The sequence below is a fragment of the Triturus cristatus genome, chromosome 5_1, assembly GCF_964204655.1.
Source record: "Triturus cristatus chromosome 5_1, aTriCri1.1, whole genome shotgun sequence".
Lineage (NCBI taxonomy): Eukaryota > Metazoa > Chordata > Amphibia > Caudata > Salamandridae > Triturus > Triturus cristatus.
In genome coordinates this window covers 127776763-127799780 of record NC_140587.1, presented here as the reverse complement: position 1 = coordinate 127799780, position 23018 = coordinate 127776763, and the positions used below count along the sequence as shown (strand labels likewise).

Here is a 23018-nt window from a genome sequence, read left to right as displayed (position 1 = left end):
TTTTTATAACCACATAAGGAGTGTCCCTGGTGGCGTTTGCCACCTGGTATGCGGCCTGAGCCTCCCCGGTCAATAGTTGAGCTAAGAAAAATGGCCCTTTGTCTAGGGGCCAACCACATGCCCTTGCTACCCTCTCAAAGTTTAATAAGAATGCATCAGAGTCCTCACTGGATACATACTTTTGTAAGGAGACACCTGACGAGGTTTGATGGGTGCTTCGGGGCTCTTGAAGACCGGGTGAGGGTTGCTCCATAACCATTTTCTGTAGCCCTTCTATCTGGGCAGTGCTGGTGTCCTTAAAGATGTCGCGGTCGGGGGCGTGGCCAAGTAAGATGGCTGACTGGTAGTGCACCGAGTGAGCTCCGGCCCCACGGACTCCTGTGAGCGGCTAAACGGGGGCTCTAGACTGGCGCTCTTCGGGGAAAACACTCGCGGGACACCTGTGGAGGCGAATGGACCGGCGGCGAGGATGAGGCGGCTCCGGTGCGGCTAGGAAGCGAGCACTGACTCGGGAGCGATGACCAAGCAAAATGGCGGCGGAAGGCCACGATCGCTCGCCGAGCGGCGGTTCCCCGGACTCAGGAGAGTGACCGGAGGCTGGTCGCGGTGACCGCGCAACGGGAGGGACCGCCGCGGCTGGAGAGAGGCTGCACCGGATTCTGCCGGCGCCGGTGAGCGGGACAACACAAGGGGACACCTCACCGTGGGACGTGCATGAGGAGGCAGAGATTGCGGCCATCACGGAGCCCATGAGGAAGGGCGGAGGGCCAACAGGAGATAAGTGATCCGCCCTGACGGAGACCGAGCCAGGCTGGAGGGAGCAGGGGCGCAGGGGGCAATCACCGCGCGCCCGGGCGAGAGACGATGCCTGACTCCAAGATGGCGGCCAAGAAAGACACCTGCCGGCGCCGGGACCGGGGGAGCCTCCGCAGCACTGGTTCTCTGGCACGCTGGATGGGAAGGATGCTGTGACATATAGGTGCGGGTTGGCGCTGGTGAGGACTCTCTGAGGCACAACACGTGGGCCTGGCTGAGTGCCTGAGGCGGCGAGCGGAGCCGAATCGGTCCCTGCTCTGATTTCCGGGGTCCCAGTGGCTGAGCGGTGGTGGTCGGACGCGACAAGACCATAGACCCGGTGGAGGCGACGTCGTGTGGCACGGAGGGGATGGTCTGATGGGGAGGTCGTCCCGTGCGCCCCCGACAAAAAAGGCGCCGAAGCCTCAGGAAAACCGCGTGGCGAAGTACTTCCAGGCGCTCTCCAGCACTGCGGACGAGGGAGGTCCAGGCGGAGGGGAAAGCATGGCCTTGACGAAGGATGACCTGGTGGCTACGCTCCGGGACTTCAAGAGGGATTTATGTGGTGAACTTAAAAGGGACCTCCACGCCAGCCTGGACCAATTGCGTGGGGACCTGACGGAGAAGCTTGGTGATCTGCGCAGTGATGTGGACGCCGTGGGGTCGCGAATCCTGGAGGTGGAGGAGAAGGTGCAATCCCTGGAGAGTACAGCTCAGGCTTCCCGGTCGGAGTGCGCGGGGCTTCGCGCTCAGCTGGCGCAATCTGCTCTGAAGCTGGAGGACTTGGAGGATCGTTCCCGGAGGGAGAATATACGGGTGAGAGACTTGGAAGAAGGCGCAGAGGGTCCGGACCTGGAGGCGTTTATTATAGGCCTCTTTGGAGAGGTGGTGAACAAGCCAGACCTAAAAATAAAAGTGGATCGGGTGCACAGGGTCGGACCACCGGTTCACGGCGAACGCCGGAGACCTAGGGATGTCCTAGCAAAGCTGCACGCCTTCCCAGTCAAGGAGGCCATCCTGGAAGCGGCCAGGAAGAAGAAGGAAGTCTCGTTCCAGGGCCACAGTTGCTCTCTTTACCAGGACTTGTCGCAGGCCACCCTTGTTCGGAGGCAGCAGCTCCGCCCAGTGACCAGCAAACTCAGAGAGGACAATGTGCGCTACCGTTGGACCTATCCCTTTGGGCTCAGCTTCGAATGGCAAAATAAACGACACCACATCACAGACTTGGGAGATGGGCTGCGTATCCTGGGCCTCCCGACGGAACCGGAGGAAGGAGGCGGCCCGGGGCCATCCGGAACAGTGGCAGTCGGCTCTCAGGGGGAGCAGTGGTGCAGGGCGCAACGCCAGCGAGGAGGGCCTCACCGTGAGTAGTGGTCGCGAGCTGGAAGAACGGGATTCTCCGGGATGCAGTTCAAGAACGACCGCGGGGGGTCCTCCGGCCGGGAGGGACCCGGGAGCCCGAGCGGCGAAGCCAGGTGGCTGGCGACGAGTCTGTGAAGGCCCAGCGGAGAGATGCGGCAGTCTCCACAGAGACACTGAGGTTACATGGACACTGAGGTTTTTGTTTTTTCTCTATGAGCCCTTTGTCTGGCACACATGTTGTTGATGCTCTGCCGGTTGCGGAGCAAGTTGATGAGGTTAGGAGTTCGATGGGGCGGGGTCTTGGTTACTTTCCCTGGAACTACCCCAGGCATGAGGGGTTCCATGGCTGGGTGCTTGTGGTGGGGGGGTGCGGGAGGGGGGGGGGGATGTGGGAGGGTCTGGGCGGGGGGGAGGGTGACAGGGGTAGGCTGCAACGAAGACGTGGAGAGGGACCGGGGAGGGACAGCGAGATATTAGAAGGGGGACCCGGGAGGGGGAGGAGGACAGGCGCTGAGGTCTGGTATCGGCGGATCCCACAACACGGGGTGGAGTGGGGGGTCTACACTCACTTAAGATGGTGACGTGGGCTACATGGAACGTCAAGGGCCTGAACTCGCCCCAGAAGAGACAGCAGGTCCTGAAGTACATTGTGGATCGGCAGGTCAAGGTAGTTGCTCTGCAGGAAACGCACCTTACAAGGGAGGATGTGGGTAGGCTCAAGCATAGGGCATTCCCGCAGATTTTTCACTCAGCGGCCACCACCAAACATAATGGAGTGGCGATATTGTTCCACAGCTCGATGCCCTTCCAAGTAGTGGATTCACAGAGAGATAAGGAGGGGAGGTGGCTCATGCTCAAGGGGCGGCTTCAGGGCCAACTATGCACCATTGCGGTCGTGTATGCTCCGAACACGGGCCAGGCGGTGTTCACAGCCCGCATGTTGGGGTCCCTGGGCGGATTCGCGGAGGGCCCCATCATTCTGCTGGGGGACTTTAACTGCCTGTGGGATGGTGTCCTGGACGGCTCTCACGTTGCGGGGGCCAGATCATCAGTGTTTTCCAAGCGAGTCAAGGACCGCTTCGATTCCCTTGGTCTGCGGGATGGGTGGCGGGCTCTCCACGAGACGGCAAAAGACTACACTTTCTATTCCCATGTTCACCGGACTTACACTCGAATAGATTACATCTTCATTAGTCAGGCATTAGTGGGGAAGGCGACAGGGGCGCAGATTCTCCCCATTTCGGTCTCAGACCACGGGATGGTCCTATTGGAGCTTCAGTGGGGGGCGCGGGGTCGTGGCAGATGGTACTTTCCGGGGGCCCTCCTGCGAGACCAAGTGCGGAGGGTGGAGCTGACCGAGGCCATAGGGGAGTACTTCCAGGACAACCCGCCTGAAGACACCTCACATCAGAATACGTGGGACGCCTTCAAGGCGGTGATGAGGGGCAAATGCATCCAACTACAGGCGTCGCTGCGGCGACAACAAGCATTGGAACGGGAGGCACTGGAGGAGGAACTTAGGGGGTTGGAGGGCAGACATAAAGATAAACCCACTCGCGACCTGCAACGACAACTCACGGCGGTGAGGGGTAAATTGCGGGCGATTTACAGCGCCAGGGCGGAATATACCTTGCTGAGGCTGCGCCGCGCGGGGTATGAACAGGGGGACAAGGTGGGTTCTCAGTTGGCTCGAAAGCTTCGCATTCAGCGGGCAAAATCCTATGTGGAAGGCATTCGGGTAGGGCCAGACCGAGTCACACACGAGGAGGCAGCGAAGACCAGAGCCTTTAGGGATTTCTATGGCGAGCTATATGGGGGGAGCACGCTGGCGCACGACGCGCAAACGGCATATCTCGATGGGGTGGAGTGCCCCCAGCTATCAGCGCTGGACCGGGAACGGCTGGACGAACCTATTTCCGGGGAGGAAGTGCGGAATGCCATAAAGCGTCTCAAGCTCCACAAGGCACCTGGGCCCGACGGCTATACCGCCCACTTTTATAAACACTTTGTAGACGAGCTCGCCCCGCATCTGACGGCTCTGTTTCGGGCGGTGGCGAAGGAGGCGAGAGTGTCCAAGTCAATGGCAGAGGCGGTGATTACGGTCCTGCCTAAACCGGGCAAGGACCCGCTGGTGTGTGCATCATACCGCCCCATAGCACTTCTGAACCTAGATGCCAAGCTCTACTCCATGATCCTAGCTAGCCGCCTGGATGACCTGCTGCCTCGATTGATCCACCCGGACCAATCGGGCTTCATTAAAGGGCGCCAGACGCACGATAATATACGGCGTACCATCCACCTTATCGAGAAATCATCCAGATTTAAGATTCCAGCGGTGCTAGTAGGATTGGACGCTGAAAAAGCGTTCGACCGCGTGGATTGGCCCTTCCTCTTCTTGACCTTGCAAAAATTTGGGTTCGGGGACGCTTTCATGGAGATGGTGCGAGCTAACTACAGCCATCCCTCCGCGAGAGTGGTGGTCAACGGGACACCTTCCGAGCCCTTCCAGCTGACTAGAGGTACTAGACAGGGGTGCCCGCTGTCCCCTCTGCTTTTTGCCCTCAGCATTGAGCCACTAGCCATTCGGGTGAGGGAGAATGCTTCCATTAAAGGGATCCGATTTGGAGGGGAAGACCACAAAATCTCCCTCTTCGCGGATGATATTCTGCTGACTCTGGGGGAGCCACATGTCTCTCTGCCCGCGGTGCAGGGGGAATTGAGGGACTTTGAGAGAGTGGCAGGGTTCAAGGTCAACATGACCAAATCCTACATACTCAATCTCACACTCTCGAGAGCAGAGGTGGCCTTGCTCAAATCCCAGACGACGCTCTCATGGGCCCAACACTCGCTACAATATCTAGGGGTGCAGCTGACACCGACGGTTTCGGGACTGTATGGGGCCAACTACACCACAGTTTTGCCACACTTGCGGCAGGAGTTGCGGCGGTGGACGCCCTTGTACATATCTTGGTTGGGGCGAATCAATGCGGTGAAGATGATGGTGCTGCCCCGGGTCCTTTACTTGTTTCAGGCCTTGCCGATCCCGCTGGAGAAGGCATTTCTTCCGCAGCTGAAGACGTTGATCACTCAGTTTGTATGGCAAGGAGGGAGGGCCCGGCTCCCTTTCACGGTGCTTCGGAAACACAGGGCGGATGGAGGGATGGGGCTGCCGGACTTTGAGCTTTACTATCAAGCGGCCCAATTGCGGGTCGTGTTGGAATGGACGGTACGGGAATCAGAGAAGCATTGGCTTCATATGGACCGCGCGATAGCCGGCAGATCCATCTGGGATCTGCTGTGGAAACCGAGGAGAGATAGACCGCCGAATGCATATCTTAGCACGCCAACGCGCACTACATTGGAGGTTTGGGATAGGGTCACGCGGAGGGAGGGGTGGACGACATTCCCTTCACCATACACCCCGATACACTTTAATCCGGCCTTCGCCCCAGCCAGAGAGGAGGGTCCCTTTGATGGGTGGCGAGAGGGAGGGTGTCTAAAGCTGGCGGACCTATTCGACAAGGGGGCGTTCCGCTCGTTTCAGAACTGTAAGAGTGAATTTGGGGTCCCCAACAGTGAGCAGTTCCATTATTTGCAGCTCAAACACTGGGCCACGGCGCCACCGTTCAGGGAGGTGGGCTGCCGGAGCCTTACGGATATGGAGAAACTGGTTTTGTCGCGGGCGGGCTCGATGAAGGGGGCAATCTCGTCTCTCTATGGGATGCTGCTGACTACACTACATACACCCAGGGCCAGACATATGGAATTCTGGGAGCAACTCCTGGGGAGAGAGATAACTGAAGCTGAGTGGAGGGACTTGTGGCGGGACATTCCCAGGCATAACTTGTCGGTAGGCTTACGGGAGGCTCACTACAAGACCATCTTTGATTGGTACCTATACCCCACAAAATTGGCTAGGATCTTCCCGGGGACTTCTGCACTCTGCTGGCGGGGATGTGGTCTCCTCGGGGATTTCAAACATATCTGGTGGGACTGCCCTAGTATTCAACCTTTCTGGGCAGAAATTTTAGCGCAGATTAAAGAGATTTTGGGCTTTGAACCCCCCGGGGACCTTGCTCATGTCATCCTGGGTCTTCGGGGAGAGGACTGGGAGGGGGTGTCCAGAGGAGATAAAGCTATATGGTGGCTCTGCGTGGGGGCAGCTAAGCTCACGGTGGCAGCGGCGTGGAAGAAACAGGCTGCTCCCGCTATGTCACTGTGGCATGCCCGCCTGTGGCGCCTGCTCTCGATGGAGCGCTTGGCGATGTGCTTTAGGGATGATCCCACAGCCTTTGAGGAGTCTTGGGGCTCGTTGCTGACCTACTTATCTAGGGGCCTCCCGGCAGCCGTCTTCCCGCCAGCGTGGAGGACGATGCGTATCTTCCGGACCTGGCACTCCACAGACTGAAACTGTTTCCCCTTTTTTTTTTTTTTTTTTTCGGACGCTTTGCAGCAGCCTCTGGGGGGGGGGTGGCGGGAGGGGGGTAGTGGGGGGGGGGGTGGGGGGTGGGACGGGGTACCAGAGGAGTCTGAGGAGGGGTTCCCCTGGGCCGCACATGGAGCATCTGAACCACCTATGGGGCATTCTGTAGATACCTATGGCCGGGGGACACCCGGCAGTTACTTGTTATTGTATGACTACACATGTGCAATGATACTGTTGTTCTGAAAATCAATAAAAATGATTGCTATAAAAAAAGATGTCGCGGTCGGCCTGCGTCGACGTCATCTGCCGCTCGACGGCCCATCCGAGTTTGTCCTGGCCTTTCATGAGGTGTTGGATTAGCGCGTCCATCGTTGTTGTGCAGACGGACTGTTCTATGCTCGCATTCTCCACCAGTTGTAGCGGGCCTGAAAGAATGGCCAGGACAACAGACCGACTTAGTGAAGGCTTTATTTTATGGAGCACCCGTCTCCTTCTTGATTCCAGTATAGAATGGTAATATCACTATGGTATTGTCTCTGTCTTGGTTCCGGGTCTTTAGGCTCTTCGCTGGGTGACCTCCGGATGTCCTCCCTCCTGTTTTCCTGGATCGCGGAATGGGGCAGGCGCCAAGGTGTTCTCAGGAACCCAAGCAAAGTAAACAAAATAATATCTGTATGAGTGCTCATGTAGTAGGGAAGGGGAGTAAGGGAACAACCCCAAGCAAGTGACGCACTTCTCTTCTGAGGAGTGGTGGTGCAGGGGTGGGAAATTAACCAACACAAGCACCGGTAGGGGGCTGACATGTTTAGCCGTCCGGCCTCTCCCACCTCTCTACACAGCCCGTGAACCGCTCCCGTACCTGCTTTAGCCACGCTCCTCCTGGAGCGTGGCTGGGTGAAGCGTGTTCCCGATAGCCTCCTGGCTTTCCTGTGGTCTTTGTGCTTTCCGTGGCCTCTCCTCTGCTCTTCATCCTTCTCGCCAGCCTCTGGTCTTCTTCTCCCTCCGCGTTCTCTGTCTCTCGCTGTCCTCGTCCTCCGGTGTCCGAACACACCCTCTTCCGGGTCTTGTCCTCATTTGTTGGTCCGCGGCCTGTGACGTCGTCTCTGTGGGCGGGGTCCTCTACAGCAATGTCCAATTAAAGGGACCATGTCCCATTTCTGCCAGCGCCTCATAGCTAACTTGCGAGGGACAGAACCAGTCCTCCTGTTGTGGGGAAAGAAGAGGTGCGGTGACATCTTGTACCTCCCACCAGTCCCTTGTTGATGTCAGTCCCTCCCTCGGAACCCTGGCCCCGTGACACAAGCCCAGTTGATAATATCTGATAAAATGATCAGGCAGACCCTATACGCTCGTCTTCAGGATAGCTCTGAGTGCACACCACATGGAGAATAAGAAACGTGATATTGAATCCACAATGGACATGTGGGTGTCATATTTCAAAATCCTAAAAACCTCAGTACAGTGCTTAGTTCCCAGATTTCTGCATAGCTGTAATAGCCATTGTTGTCTCGCCTTCTTATACCCTTGGCAGAAAAATATTACATGATATTCTGTTCATGCTGCATTGCAACATGCCGGACATCCCAAATTAGATGAAACCACCAATGTATTTGTGAGAGCACGCAACGGGAGTACCCCATGCCTAAACTGCAGGTATAACTTCTTGGCAAGGGCCGGATGAGTATCATCCAGGGCAAGCTCTAATCTGTACTTTTTTATTTATTTCTAAGAACACTGCAGTCAGTGGGCCAGACGTAGAGCTAGATGTTATTGAGCAGATTTCTTCTGCATTATTCCACAAATTGCCCCTTCCTATGGCCTCGAAAGTGTTCTTGATGAAAGACAGCCATGGTAGTCTGCTCGCACCCTGTAAGCTCAACACTTCACTCAGCTCTTCCCTGTATGCAGCCAATTCTGGGGTACTCCACAGACATCGCCAAAATAAAAGCAGTCTAAGAGCGGCTTCATCTGCAATTGGACTAATACCAAGGTCCATGCGAAACGGTGTAAGCGGAGAGCTTGGAGGGAAGCCCACTAATTGCCTGGCACAGGAATTCTCAATTTTTCCTACAGAGCCAGATGGATGGTGACCACAAATTCCAGCCCCATACAGGGCAACACCCCTTGCTTGTGCTTTATAGAATTCCACCACCGGCCCAACAGACTCCTGTATACCTTTGTCAGCCTAGCTGCCCCAAATGTCTGGGCCAGCTTTAAGCTTGCTTTCTTGATTTGGGCACCCAAGTCCATTTTTTCAGTGACCGCGATTCCAAGATATTCAAAGACGGTCACTCTCTCAAGGGGTTTCCCATCTAGGCGAGGACTTGGCCGAACACTATTGCCTGCAATAAATACCATGTATTTGGTTTTCGGCAAATTGATCTCCAACCCCCTATTTTTGCAAAAAACATAAAAGCTGTCTAGGGCCCTTTGAATTTCCATTGGTTACTTTGAGAACAGGAGGGTATCGTCGGCGAACATCATGGCAGGTACTTTACGGTTCGCCAGCTTGGGGGCATCAATATCCTTCCCAGCAATCAAAGCCTCTACTAGGCCATTAATAAAAAGGCAAAAAAGAGTCTGGCTAGGACACAACCCTGGCATACACTTCTGTCTACACGTATGGCAGCGGTAAGTTCACCATTTTTGCCGTACCTGATTTGGTCAAAATTGCCTTCATGAAGTCCTTTCAGCTGGTGGCAAAGATAAGGTGGAGCCCCCCAAAGTCCAATAAAATAGCCCACAGTATGTCCCTCGGCACCAAGTCAAATGCGGATTTTAGGTCCACAAAAATTAAATCAAGGCTGCCACCCTCTATGCACACTGTCTTCTAATGTAATAGTTGTAACCTAACAATTTGATCTATTGTGGACATCTTTGCTCTGAACTGGGCTTGGAAGGGACTAAGGACGGTATACTCTTCCCTCAAGCTCTGGAGTCATCCCAGTAGTATGCGAGCAAATATCTTTTGGTTAACGTCGATGAGGCTACTGGGTCGATAATTAAGAGGGAGGAGTGGAGAACCCTTTTTATAAATTGGTATAATTTCCGGCCCCGCCCAGGTGGTAGGGATTGACATTCCCTGCAGAATAGCATTGAAAAGAGCCCACAGGTAGGGTGCCCAGATAGTGGGTTCGCTGCGGAGGAGGTCCCCGGGGATCTTATCTAACCCTGGAGCCTTAGATGGTGCTACCCTGCTCAGGGCATCAGTTTTCTCCTTGAGAGAAATTGTGGGAGCATCAGAGCAGATTGACTGGAAAGGGGAGAATCCGTTGCCAACTAGCCCATCCTCGTCCTCTACCCTTAGATATAGAGATTCAAAATGAGGCTTCCATACATCCGCCCCTATATTGGGTTCTTTAACCAGTTTGCCTTCTGCGGCCTGTATTTACCAGATTCCAAAAGGTCCTCATGTCATGGGTGATTAGGGCGCCTCTCAGGGAGTCCCACTTGTCACATTCCCAACTTCTTTTTGCCTCCTCAATGAGGATTTTGTAGGCTGCCCTTTTCTCTCTTATTAATAGCCTGTCCTTAAATTTGATAGCAGAGATGAGAGCTAGCTTGGCCTTACGGCAGTTATCGCTATACCAGGGGTGCAGTGATCTTATATTTTCCCTTGTTCTTTTACTGGGATAAAAGATATTAGCCATAGTAGATATTAGGACTTGATGGTTATCAATGATTTTGGCTTGGGAACTAGAGATGCCGTTGGTTAAAATGAGTTGGTTTGAAGCCATAAGGAATGGAATGATGGTTTGATATAGAGAGGACAGCTTTTCCTGAGATCGACAGATTTCTCCCCATCTAACTCTCCTCCTGCAATTAGTCAATGTTAAATGGGAGTCAGGTGGAGATTTTGATTCAGATGCACTCTAGACACAAGGCGAGACCGCCACTAAAATAAGAGCATTATGGTCACTATCTAGACGGGGTCAATCTTAAAATCTATTACCCTATGCCAAGATTTTGTATTTACCAGAATATAATCTAATATAGAGGCATGTCCTAATCTATTGAAGGTGTGGTTCCCCGGTGTGTCAGATTTTTGTGCACCCTTTACATGCCCTTAATGAATGATTCAATGTGAGGGTGTTCATCTGAAGCACCAATAGGGTCCAAGCCCGAGTTGGCGGGATGTTGGGCTCTGGAATGGCCCAGTGTAGGCCCTCATCACTGGGGTTGCCTGTATTCAGGCCATTCAGGGGCTCGAACTGGCAATTGAAATCACCACCGAGAATCACCAAAAAATTATCAGGAATGGTGAGCAGAAAGGCTGTCAATTGATCAAGAGTAGTTGACTCTTGACTGTAGCCAACTGTTCGAGAATAGACATTTATCAGGGCAATTCTGACCTTTGTAGGAAAGATCAAAAAGATACAAAGGATATTGAATGGAGATGTCTCTATCTGTTTGGCTACGCAGCCCAAGTGCACAGCGACCCAGGTACAAAGTCCCCCAGAGGGCCTTCCCCCAAAAGTGGCCGCTAAAAGACGCATAGTCTAGTCTATGTGTGTCCACCCTAGCCCAGGTTTCCTGGAACATGCAGATCTCATTTTGTTTTATGAATGCCCCCCACTCTGGGTTGTTCAATTTAGTGGTGAGACCAGCAATGTTCCAATTATCTATGATTTGAGACTGGTCACCTATCATCGGTGTGCCATGTTCTTGTTGAAGAGAACCAGTCGACTCTCCACCCATTGACCTTGAACCGTTGCCGGCAACAGAGTGGTCAGATGTGGAGAATGGGGATCGTAAAGTCACCCACAGTTGGTGGTAAAGTACCTGTATGGACTCGTGGGGTGGATCAGGCAAGGGTCGGTTGGTGAGGGCCCCTTGCCAACCGTCAATTTGAACTCCTCCCGCTCCAACAGCACACGCCTTCGCCTGTTCCACTTCCTGCCTAAGATACCCATAACGCTTAGAAAGCTCCCCCCATTGTGTGAGACTCCGCAAGGGCTCCTTCTGGTGATTGAATTTCACTATCGGGGGTCGTGCAGGATCGAGTCAATCTACTGACTCTAGGGTTGCAAATCTATTTGATAGTGGTAAATTGAAAAAGAGCGGGCTTGATTGATCCTTGCGCCAAATAGTGTTTTGCTTGTTCTGATTCCACGTTCCCACCTCGTGGCCACCCCGCTTTCTATTTTGTGGGTCAAGCCCTAAGGGGTAAAAATAGCCCAGCGGAAAAGACCGTATGCCCCCCTCCTGCCTTTGGTGGTTCCGGTCAAGGAGGGCCTGTACAACCAGTGGGTTTCTGAAGGTGAACATGATGCAGTCCCCAGGTACATCTTTCAGCCTCCAGCCCATACATCCCACCCTGCGTGTAAAGAGGATTTCGCCTACATCTTTGTAAGAAAATAGCCGCTGCTTGGCCAGCCAAAAAATGCATTTGTTCTTTAATTCAAAGTATAATTCCCTTTGCTCCTTGTACAGCTCTGCTACTCCAGTTAGGATCATGACATATGGGGTTGAGGCCGGGGGAAGATTGATACATGACAAAGCTGGCCTCTCCTCCGTGGCTTCTGCTTGTGAAACAAACCCCTCATCAGCCCTATGACTGGTTCCCTGTCGAGGCGCATTATCACAAGCTACTGGCATTGCTGGGTAGGCCCTGAGTTCATTACCAGCACCCACGGCTAGGCCCCAGACGCTGTGTGCTATCATTTCCTGTCGACTTTACTGGGTTATTTTTACTTCTATTTGCAACCTCCTGGTTAGTCTGGCTTGGGGTTTATGATGGGGGGTCAGTATTTTTGTAGGAATGGGATCCAACCTGGAATGGGGAGGAGCAGCATGCAATATCTGGTGATTTGCAGACTCGCCCCCCTTTGGATTGCTTCTGTCTTACCTACCCAGGTCTCAACCAAGGATGCAAGCTTATCCACCCGTGCCAGCAGAGAGTTGAGTTCATCCTTAACAATAACCCCTATTTAAACCTGTAGATCCACCACCAGGTTAGTCACCCAAGTTGGCTGCTCTATGCCTACGGGTGAGAAGCCACCTGACCCTCCCTCCCCAGAGTAATCATTTGCTGTAGGCTCTGAGGCACACTTCTTGCGTTTGGTCCCCACTCTCGCAGCAGGCTTGGATTTCCCTTTTTTAGAGGGGCCTAGAAGAACGACCTCCGGCTGCAAGTCTGCGCAGGATAATTCACGTACCATTGCACGAGTCCTTGGCTGAGGCTTTGGAGAGTCAGAGGCCAAGACTGGTGATGACGATGATGTATCATGATTGGTCAAGGGAAAGGCTAGATCCGGGGTTAACAATAAACGTCTTTCGGTTAATTCAATTTCGGTGGCCACCACCCCTATAGCCCTCTGGAGCATCCTGCAATTGAAGTCAGTTGATGAGTTGTTGTAGATTGCAGGGGTAGCGTTTGTTTTTTCCCGGCACAGGTACGCTTCCCCATTTTTAAGGACAACACGTTAAGATAAATCAAAACTCTTTAACATCTATTAGCCACTTTCTGCCCTCCCGCTAGCTCCAGATGTAAGTTACAACCCTATACAGACAGGGGTGAGTTAGCAGGGCCCAGAGTTAAACACGGCTTGCACGAGTCACCGAAGAATAAAAGACAGCTGCGTGGTCTCAACGGTAATGTGTGTGTAATCAGGGTGTAGTGGCACTAACCTTGAGTCCCGCGATGGGTTGATGGATCTCAACCAGGAATCTCCACCAGCAGGCCTCGTAGGGGTGGCCCAGCCCAGTCTTCTCTGGGCTCTGACGGGCCCGGGCTAGGCATGCCCGCGCGCGTCCGGCGCTGAGGGAGCCTGAGCTGCCTTGTATGCGCCTCCTAGCGCGAACCGATTGCGTTGGCGGCTCCTGCTGCATTGATGTGCGGGGTATGGAGTCCTCCCCCAACAAAATGCTGGCATGCAAAAGAAGAAAGGCTTCTGTGCTGCTGAGCCTGGGCTGCTTTTTATGGGCCCCCTGGCGCAAATCGATTGCGTTGGCGGCTCCTGCTGCGTTGCCGTGTGGGGTATGGAGTCCTCCCCCAAAAAAGTGCTGGCGTGCTGGCATGTAAAAGAAGAAAGGCTCCGCTCATGGGTGTGCAGAGTGAGACAGGAGCAATAATAAACAATTACATGCTGGAAGATGGTTGCAGACACCACCAGCCCTTTTGAAATTGAGGCCTACATGATCTGATGTTAGCCTAAGCAAACTGAATATCTTGATTTCAGTATGTGTTTATCACATTCAGAGGTGTAGCTTGGTCAGTAAGGTGGGGGGTGAGGGTGGGGGTGGGGTGAGCTTCAGATTTTCCAACAATGGAGCTGGCATACAATGTTTAAATACAATATATGAGAAGCAGGGTGCCTGAGAGGAGCTAAAGGGACAATGGAAAGAGCAATAAATGCGTGCCTCACCATACCAACTGAACGCACCTGAACCCAACTATTTAGCAGAGAATATATTTATTAGGAGCGTGTAACACCCCAAACACCCCCACCCCCTGAAGCTACGCCCTCGATCACATTGTGTTAATGCAATTATACATATATAAAGAACTTGCTATCACCCTCTTTATCCAATCGAAAAAATGACAAGTATTTAATGAGATCATCACAGCAAGCAACAGTAGACACTACATTTTTTGTATGTTCAGGTCTGCTCGTCCACATTGCCATCCCACTAGTACCACGCAGAGCTCTCAATGTTCCCCATTCCAGGTCTTACTTAGTACGTCAGCCAGTCTATTTATTTTCTTTGCATTCTGAGACTTGAGGCCCTAATTGTAAAAGGGTTATGCAGGACCACAAATTCAAAAAAATATACAATGAAAATGCCTAGACTAGACGAAATGCTCACAAATTGCACTATGAAAGGTGACAGCTCTGCAGCAGAACAGCATAAGGTAAATCAATATTATTAGAGTTCTGACTGCTATTATGGCCTTTCTTTTGTTTCTAAATGGGGGAGGGCAACAGACAGAAAAGAAAGACTACTCCAGGAAAGTTATTTATCATTCTAACTGCAGTCCTGGAATATTTTGTGGAAAGTAAAAAAACAAACATTTTAAAATATGGTAATTTCATAATTCCAGCGAGAGCTGTACTCAGGGCACCAGTGACGACACAAAGCTAGATATAGCTGGCCCAGGAGGCCCCGATATCCCGTGAACGAAGGGGTGACGTAGAGTGCCCCCCTCCATACTGTGCCGACAAAACATCCAGCCGAAGCCCCGCCTCTTTTCTCACCTTAAGCTGTTTTGACAGCTTTGCACACTGACACTCCAACCGCACCGTGATTGGTGACTTGATCCGCCGTTCCTCATTTTGTTGTATACTGATTGGCTAGCAATGTGACGGCCAGGCATGGGGGTGGGTCACGCGAGAGACAGTAGGGAAAACAAAGATGGCGGCTTGAAGTGTCGGTGGTGTCTCGGCTATCGGTTGTCTGGAGTCTTACGTTGTCGAATATGTCCGGAGTGGAAGACAGGGAGGCCGGGGTCGGCCAGGGGTCCTCGGGCTCCTCCTCGGCGGGACTGGGTGAGGCGGCGGGCCCGGCAGGCGGGGCGCAGGAAGAGGTGGGGGGCACTCTGCTGGGGACACGGGTTCTGCACCTGCAGGACGGAGACCCCGATGCGCCCCTCAAGAAGCGGCTTAGAATCGGGGCCGCGGGCAGCGTCAAGCTGGAGGAACGGCTCTACTCAGTGCTGTGCTGCACTGTCTGCCTGGACCTGCCCAAGGCCTCCGTCTACCAGGTACCGAGCTCCCTTCCCAACTGTTGCCAGCTGCTCACATCCTTCTTCCCGAACCGTTACCACACAGAGGCTCTGACCCTTTTTATCATTTCTACTCGAAGGCACTGTAACTGACTCCGTAACAATTAACACCCAGAGGCACTGAGCCTTTACCGTTACCACCCAGAGGCACTGACCCCTTTACCACCTAAATGCCCTGATCCCTTTACCGCCTAAATGCACTGATCCCTTTACCACTCAGAGGCACTGTACCCTTTACCACCTAAATGCCCTGATCCCTTTACCACCTAAATGCCCTGATCCCTTTACCGCCTAAATGCACTGACCCTTTACTTTTACCACCCAGAGGCACTGAACCCTTTTAACCGTTACCACTCAGAGACGCAGACCCCTTTACCATTTCTGCCCAGAGATACTGAACCCTTTACTATTTCTACAGGGAGGTAATGACCACTTTACCCATATCACCAAAAGGTATTTAGTCTCTTACGTTATCATCGAGGGGTACTGCCACCTCTCAAAGATGTTCTATCATTGTGTACTCGTCCCCATACTTAACTAGTACCACCACATGGTACTCCCGCTCACCACCCCAAGTTATGCCTCTCTGAACCCTAACCACCTCCACAAAGTGCATGCCTTACCCCCAGTTACTGCCGTCAGTTACTGCCCCCACCTCAACCGTTACTATCAACAGGTATTTGCCGCCCCACCCTAGAGTCATACTATCCCTGTTACTGAGTCCTCCTGAAACACTACTTCAGGCACTGATGGCTCTCCATAGGTACTCACCCACTTCTTCCCCGAACCTTTACAGCCCTCATGTACTTAGCCCCCTCCAACCGCTATCGACCCCAAGAGCCTCTACCACCTGGTCCCTTTCCAGAATATTGCCTTTAACGCCTTCTTAATCTGCCATTATCCCACCCGATCCCCAGTTACTGTGGGTTTTCCCACCTCTTCGTTTAACTTCGAGTTATTATCAAACACTTGGACCTTTTTTTTTTTGATGCTCGGTTACTTTTTGCCATAATGGATGTTGAATCTTTGCAGGGAGCGACCGCCTAATGTAAATGACGAGTTAATTTATGATGGTGGCGGTAACGCCCCCTGGCTTCAGTTTGGGGCGGTCAGTGCCTGATACAGTGTGTTGGTTACAAGAGTTGCAGCAGAAAAATGGTTGAATGTACAGTACTGAGATCCAATGGAGAATGCCCGACGCAAACTTGGGCTCTTTGATAGAGCATCCCTTTACACTGGCAGATAACTGGGAGAGTATGTTTTTGTCTCCTCGACGTATGTCATGGCTTGTTTATTAAAGCCAGCGGGTGGGGTGGAACCGTTGCGCTGTGTTTACCCTTAGCACAGCGTCTGTATTTAGTATGACTCGGTAGAGTAAGAAATCTTGTAGATCCTGGAGCGGGGAGCCTCAAGCGTTGTACTGTTTGGCCTTCAGGCGCTTTCGAACATCTCTTCTCACATATATTTTCTCTAACACATTTTATCTGCGGCCTATTCCTGCCGTTGGCTGCGATTCTGGGTGAGCTCACCGGGCAGTTCAATCGAGCGCTGTACACCAAACTGAAGTATCTGTGATGTAGGGCTATGGATTTTAATCGGTATGACCCTGGTGTTTGCTGGTTGTGTCTGTTCTTTGTGACGCCTTGGTGCTTTTCACACAAAGGAGTCATTCAGTATAGATTGCACGGCACCTGGTGGCCCCTTGAGGACACAGTATTGTGGTGGACACATTGCTATTCTAAATGAGATGTAAAGAATCTTTATTGATTGTGTTTAACAACGAGAAGCAAAGGGTTGTTGTCCAGCTGATCTCGCTCTTGTCGTCTGAATGCCACAATTATTCCTAACCACCGTGTTAGACCTGGCACCATTGGCGTGGGTCTCCCTTCCATTTTTTGCTGTTGCCTCATGTGTTTTTGCTGGTGTTAGATGCTTTGGGCACTGTGCCACTGCTATTCAGTGCCACAGTGCAAGTGCTCCCTATGTAAATTGATGTATGGATTAGTGACTCCATGATTGGATTATTTGATTTACTGGTCAGACACTAGTACAGTGCACCATGGGTGCCCAGGGCTTGTAAATCAAATGCTGCTAGTGGGCTTGCAGCTCTGGATGTGCCACCCACAGAAGCATCCTGTAAAGTGTGTCTCGGGCCTGCCATTGCAGAGCCTGCGTGCAGTCTGTTACTGCCATGTTGACTGGCCAAGTGCACCCACTTGCAAGTCCCTAAACCTTCCCTTTTTTCATATCAGACACCCCTATGGTAGGCCCATGGGCAGGGTGCATTGTAAGTATAAGGTAGGACATGCCCTGGTGTGTGTGGCATGTCCTGGTAGTGAATTACAGCCATTTTCGTTTTTCACTATTGCAAGGCTACCTGTTAGGCCAGAATGGGCAGTTTGACTATAACATTTTATAATCCTAACTGACCCAGGAAATTCGAGTTTAATATGCCTGAACTCACAATGATAAAATACATCTTTTAGTGAAGTTTATTTTAACATTCTGTGTTTGAAAATACCACTTTTTAGAAAGTAGGTATTTTTTTGCTTAACTATCCAAGCCTGCCTCTGCTAGGTTGTGTATTCCTTGTCTGGAGTTTGAGTGACAGGGGCCCGGGGGATTACAGGAGACAGGGTGAGTCAGCACAGGGCTGAATAGAGGGATCTGCATGTAGATGGGTGGGAGGAGTTGCACCTGGGACCTGAATAGGGTTGTGCTTTACCTCAACAATGCTGGCTCCACTTCCTGTGGTGCATCTGATGTCCCTTGCCTACACTGTGAAAGGAAAGGAGTCTTGTCAAAGTGCTTCAGGACAGACCAGAACTAGTTTGCACTAGGCAAAGGCCTCTGCCTTCAGAGAACAAAGAGAAAATGAGTATAAAAGGGGGGACCCAAACCCCAGAACTTTAGATCACTTTGGGAAACAAGAAGAACCTTTGCTGAGAAAAGGAACCCGAGAAACTGAGGAAGAGACTATCCCTAGCTGAGTGCTGTTTAGGGGATTGGCCTGCAGTGTTTGCCTGACTGCCAAAGAAAGGAGAAAGGACTTTGTGCTACTTTCAAATCAACTTGTGAAGGATCTCCAAGGGCTTGAGATAGAGCTTGCCTCCTGCTGAAGTCTCAGGGACAACAGACTTCACCCACCAGCTCCCCAAGAGTTCCTTTGAAGTGCCTGCTGTTGTGTTGGGCCTTCTGAGGACTGTGTGTCGCAATCAGCTGGAAGCGCGACTCACGAAGAAGAAGCGTGTCGCAGCTGCTGTTGTCACATCACTGAAGAGGGTGTCGCCGCTGTCGCTTCGCAGAAGCGCCTCGCCGGAGAAGAGGGTCGCCGTCGCATCAGACGCTGTCACATCATTGGAGAAGCGTGTCGCCGCTGCTGTCGTCGCATCACTGAAGAAGTGTGTTGCCGCTGCAGCTGTCGCATCGCATCGCCGAAGCGTCTCGCATCACCGGAGAAGTGTCGCCGTCACAGCACACTCCGTCGCATCACCGGAGAAGCGTGTCGTAGTGCCTGTCGCGGCTCAGAAGAATCGTTGAGTCGCCGCCGGGCGTGCACGCATCGTGTTGCAACACGAAGACGGCATTTTTGTTTCATTGCACCGGATCTTCATCGCACCACGGCGCTGCTGGTCGTATCGCCACGGAAGCGCAGTAAGAAACCGATGCATCACCTCCCCACGCCGAGAAGAACTGACGCATCCCCTACGTATCAGTAGGGACCCGACGCATAACCGTTCTTGCGTGTAAGGAACTGACACATCACCTTCCCTGCAACACTTTAGTTGTATAGCGTTACGCATCCAAAGGTACATTGAACTTAAAGTGACGCATTTACCATCTTAAGAGAACTAAGCTATTTCTACCATTTTTAAAGTACAGTATTGTGGATTTTTGTCGTTTGTGGTCTTGTGATAAGTCTATATAAAGAATACTTATTTTTGATATAAAACCTGTGTGGTGTCCATCTGTAGTGTTGTCACTGGATTACTGTGTGTTCACAAATGCTTTACACACTGCCTCTGAGATAAGCCTGTCTGTTCGTGCCAAGCTACCAAGGGGGTGAGCAGGGGTTATTTTAGGAGTGTACCCCCTTACTCTGACTAGAAGCAAGGGTCCCTATTTGGTCAAAGGTACCTACCTCTGCCAACTAGAGACCCCCAGTTATAACACACCGCATACAATTGCCTGAAAAGGCTCCATATTCTACTTGTAACTTGCCCAGATTATCCGTGTTCACCATTACCTAGTAACGGCTGAGCTGCCATACTCGCTTGGACGGTTTGAATAATTCATGGCATTAAGTCAGCGGGGCTCGAGGAAGTCATGAGACAGACAATCGCAACAGCACCTTGTACACATGACTACCAGTATTAATTTCAGGCCACTTCTTCTGTGTGTATACTTCGCAATCCGAGCCTTTTCGCTTTTTAGTGTCATTACTTCTAGTAATCCTGTGGTTAAGCATTACAAAAATCAAGACATAAAGTGTTGAACAATATCTCATTGGGTGCCATAAAATATATATTTTTTCCAGGATAGTAAGCCTTCTGTAACATGTTGACAGTGCAGCACTACAGGATTGTTTGTCCTACTATCCTACTGACAGTCTCCAGTAGGTAGTTATAGTTAGGATCTAGTTTCAATAGGAAAAGCGTTTTTTGATTTGCTAATATCTTTGGCGCCGTTTGATGAATCTTCGCAAACGTTTCAAAACTAATGCCGTGCTCAGGTCAGCTTCTGTCTTGAAAGTCTTGGGGCCATGCCCCGGGGGGATGGTGTACCCGGGGCTAAAAATGGCCTGGGAGGGGGGCCACTCGCCCCACCTCCCTTTACTTAATTAAAAAAAATGGCTAGGCGCCAGGGGCCCCAAGGACGAAATCAGTCTGGGGAGGGGGGCCGCGCGGCCCCCCTCCTTTGGAAAGGTTAAAAAATAAATAAATGGCCAAGACTCGGAGGATGGTGTTCCCAGGGCCGAAAATGGCCTGGGAGGGGGCCACGTGGCCCGCTCTCTCAAAATTAAATGTATATATTTTTAAAAAGAGGCAAAGTCCTGGTGGGATCCCCGGGGCCAAAAATGACCTCCAGTGGGGGCCAAAAATGGCCTCCAGTGGGGGCCACTCTGCTCCCCCCTCCAAAATGCTTAAAAAAATCAGGCAGGCCAGGAGGTCCCCAGGGGTTGGGGTCCGCGAGGCCAAAAGTGGCCCCCCCTTCTATTAAACAAAAATAAAAAAGGTTTTACTGGTCCCTAGGGCCGTAATCAGCCTTGAGGGGGCGGCGCGCGCCCCTCTCCCATTTCAATTTATTTTATTTTTTTAAAAGAATGGCTAAGGCCCCGATGGATGGGATCCCTGGGGCCCAAAGGTACCACACAGCCCCTCTTCCTAAAAGAAAAAATTGGCAACTCGCCGGAGACCCCGCTCCCTCCCTGCACCACTATGCAAATGCGCCTCCTGGCACGTTCTGGGTTGGGGGATTAAGTCTCCCTGAATCCCAAGGGGCCCCAGTGGCCAACTAGGGCACCAGGTACCTCCAGTAAGCCCCACACAGTGGGATTGCTGAGAGGTGGTCTGAGGCCATGCACCTTTTTACACCACTCTGCAAACGCGCCTCTTGGCGCACTGCTGGTGGTGCGATGAGGTCCTCTTGTGTCCTGAGGACCTCAGGACTAAAGTGGACTTTATCACCCAAGCAGCAGTGAGCCAGGAGGCACGTTTGCAGAGTGTTGTACAAAGGGTGCATGGCCTCTGACTACTCTCAGCAATCCAGTTGTGTGGGGCTTACTAGAGATAACAAGAGGGCTAGTTGGCACCCCTCTTGCCTCTTTCTGCGCCTCTGTTGGTTCTTTCTACAGTTCTCTTGCAAATTTCTGCACCCCTCTTGCTTCTGTCTGCACCCCTGTTCTCTCTTTCTGCACCTCTTTTGCCTGTTTCTGCACCCCTCTTACCTCTTTCTGAACCCTTATTTCCTCTTTGTGCACCTCTCTTGCCTCTTTCCTTACCTCTTTCCGCACCTTACACAGTGATATGGTTAGGATTGCTGTTTTACATTTGGTAGGCCTAACATTCTGAGCAGTCGATGAATAGTGAACCTTCAAGAGAAAAGTGATGTTTAAGACATCTTGGGAGAAGGATTAGTTTTTAGGCTACTTTGTATGAGTCTGTGGAAAGTTACAGTCGAAGTAGGCCTGGTTCTGGACTTCTGTTGCTTCTTTCTGCGCCTTTCTTCCGCTTTCTGTATATGTCCTACCTATGTAGGCATAGTTAGAAATTAGCATTTAAAAAAAACTGAAAAATTAACTGAAAAAACCATAAGTTTCAGGGATGTTATAGTTAGTATTAGCATTTAAAAAAACCTTAGAAATTAAATGAAAAAACAACAGGTTTCAGGGACGTTAAAGTTGGGAATTAGCATTTAATAAACCTTAGATATTCACTGAAAAAAACAGTTTCAGGGACATTATAGTTAGGCTGTTTCACTTGTACAAAAGCAGAGAAATGCAGCCGTTAACTCATGCCCCCGCAGTGCACTGCTGATGACGTCGCATATTACATCACTCATGACATAATGCAATTAAGTGTGTCCTAACTCCATGCTGCATCCAGAAGACTTTGCCTATCATTTGACTGACTCTTCCCCAGCCTTGCTGGGTGACTGAAGCTGCTTACTTAATAAAAGATTGCACTTAAGGCCTGTGGGCTTCCAAGTGGCATAAATGTAACCCCAATCTTATTCCATTCATCTTTCCTGACATTACCTTGACAGCTGGTTGATTCTACTTCTATCTAGCAGCATCATCATTGACATGTTTACTTCTGTTCTTTGAGGACCCTTTGACTATGTGCCACTCGGATGTTTGGCATGTAGCACTTGGAGGAGAGCCACAAATGTGCCCACCCTTTCGAGGCACTGGTCCAGCATAGCTGATTCCACTCCAGCTCAGCAGGCCTTCCAGAAGAACCCAAAAAGAGGCTGCATATGTAATCTCTGCTACCCCACCCTCCTTACGCATGACCCAGTGTATGCTTGGCTGAGCTATTGAGGGGAAAGGTTTAGTGTTCAAGAGAGGTGTTCTAGGTTTTGCATTGGCTTCAAAGGGCTATTGATCAAATACATTTTATGATAGGTATTGCACATGGAGAATAATGTATACGAATTGTGAAAATAAACCAAATACTTTTGGATATTTCACCGAAACAGAATGAACTGTACTTTGTTCCCATGAGATGCATAGCTGTGGCAGTAAATTCTAAACTATGCCTCACTGAGAGGAATGTAGGCTCCTGTAAATCAAATAGGCCAGTGATTCGTAACCTGAGGTCCGTGGACCCATGGGGGTCGGCAAAGCCTACTCGGGGGGGGGACTGCAACTGCTTAGTGAATGAAATAACCGATTTATAAAGAGCACATAAATAAAGAAACTTGAAATTGGAGGCCAAAAACGAAGTTATTATCTTCAGTTTGATTTGCGGGAGTAGTGTTAGTGCATCCAACAGAATATAGTATGGACCATGAGAAATGCTCCAGCCCTCCCATTAATTTTTTTTTAATATATATATTTGACTATTTTATCATTTGTTTCCTGAGTTATTGTTTACTGTAATTTTAGTGTATTGTACAGCTGGAAAAACACTTTTTGAATTGATATGGGGCAGAAAACCGGGAACTGAGCTAGTTCCGTCATGGGTGCATGAGAGTAACTCCAAATTG

The 23018-nt window shown here is 51.2% G+C and overlaps 1 protein-coding gene across 1 annotated transcript in view; it reads left to right on the top strand.

The window, feature by feature from the left end:
* Positions 1-14907: 14907 nt before the first annotated feature.
* ZFTRAF1 (zinc finger TRAF-type and ring finger containing 1) overlaps positions 14908-23018 on the top strand; it is an 86586-nt gene continuing 78475 nt past the window's right edge. Inside the window, exon 1 of the mRNA XM_085604560.1 lies at positions 14908-15287. Within this exon, the coding sequence (XP_085460686.1) occupies positions 15003-15287 (285 nt within the window). The 5' untranslated portion in view covers positions 14908-15002. The remainder of the gene's footprint in view (positions 15288-23018) is intronic.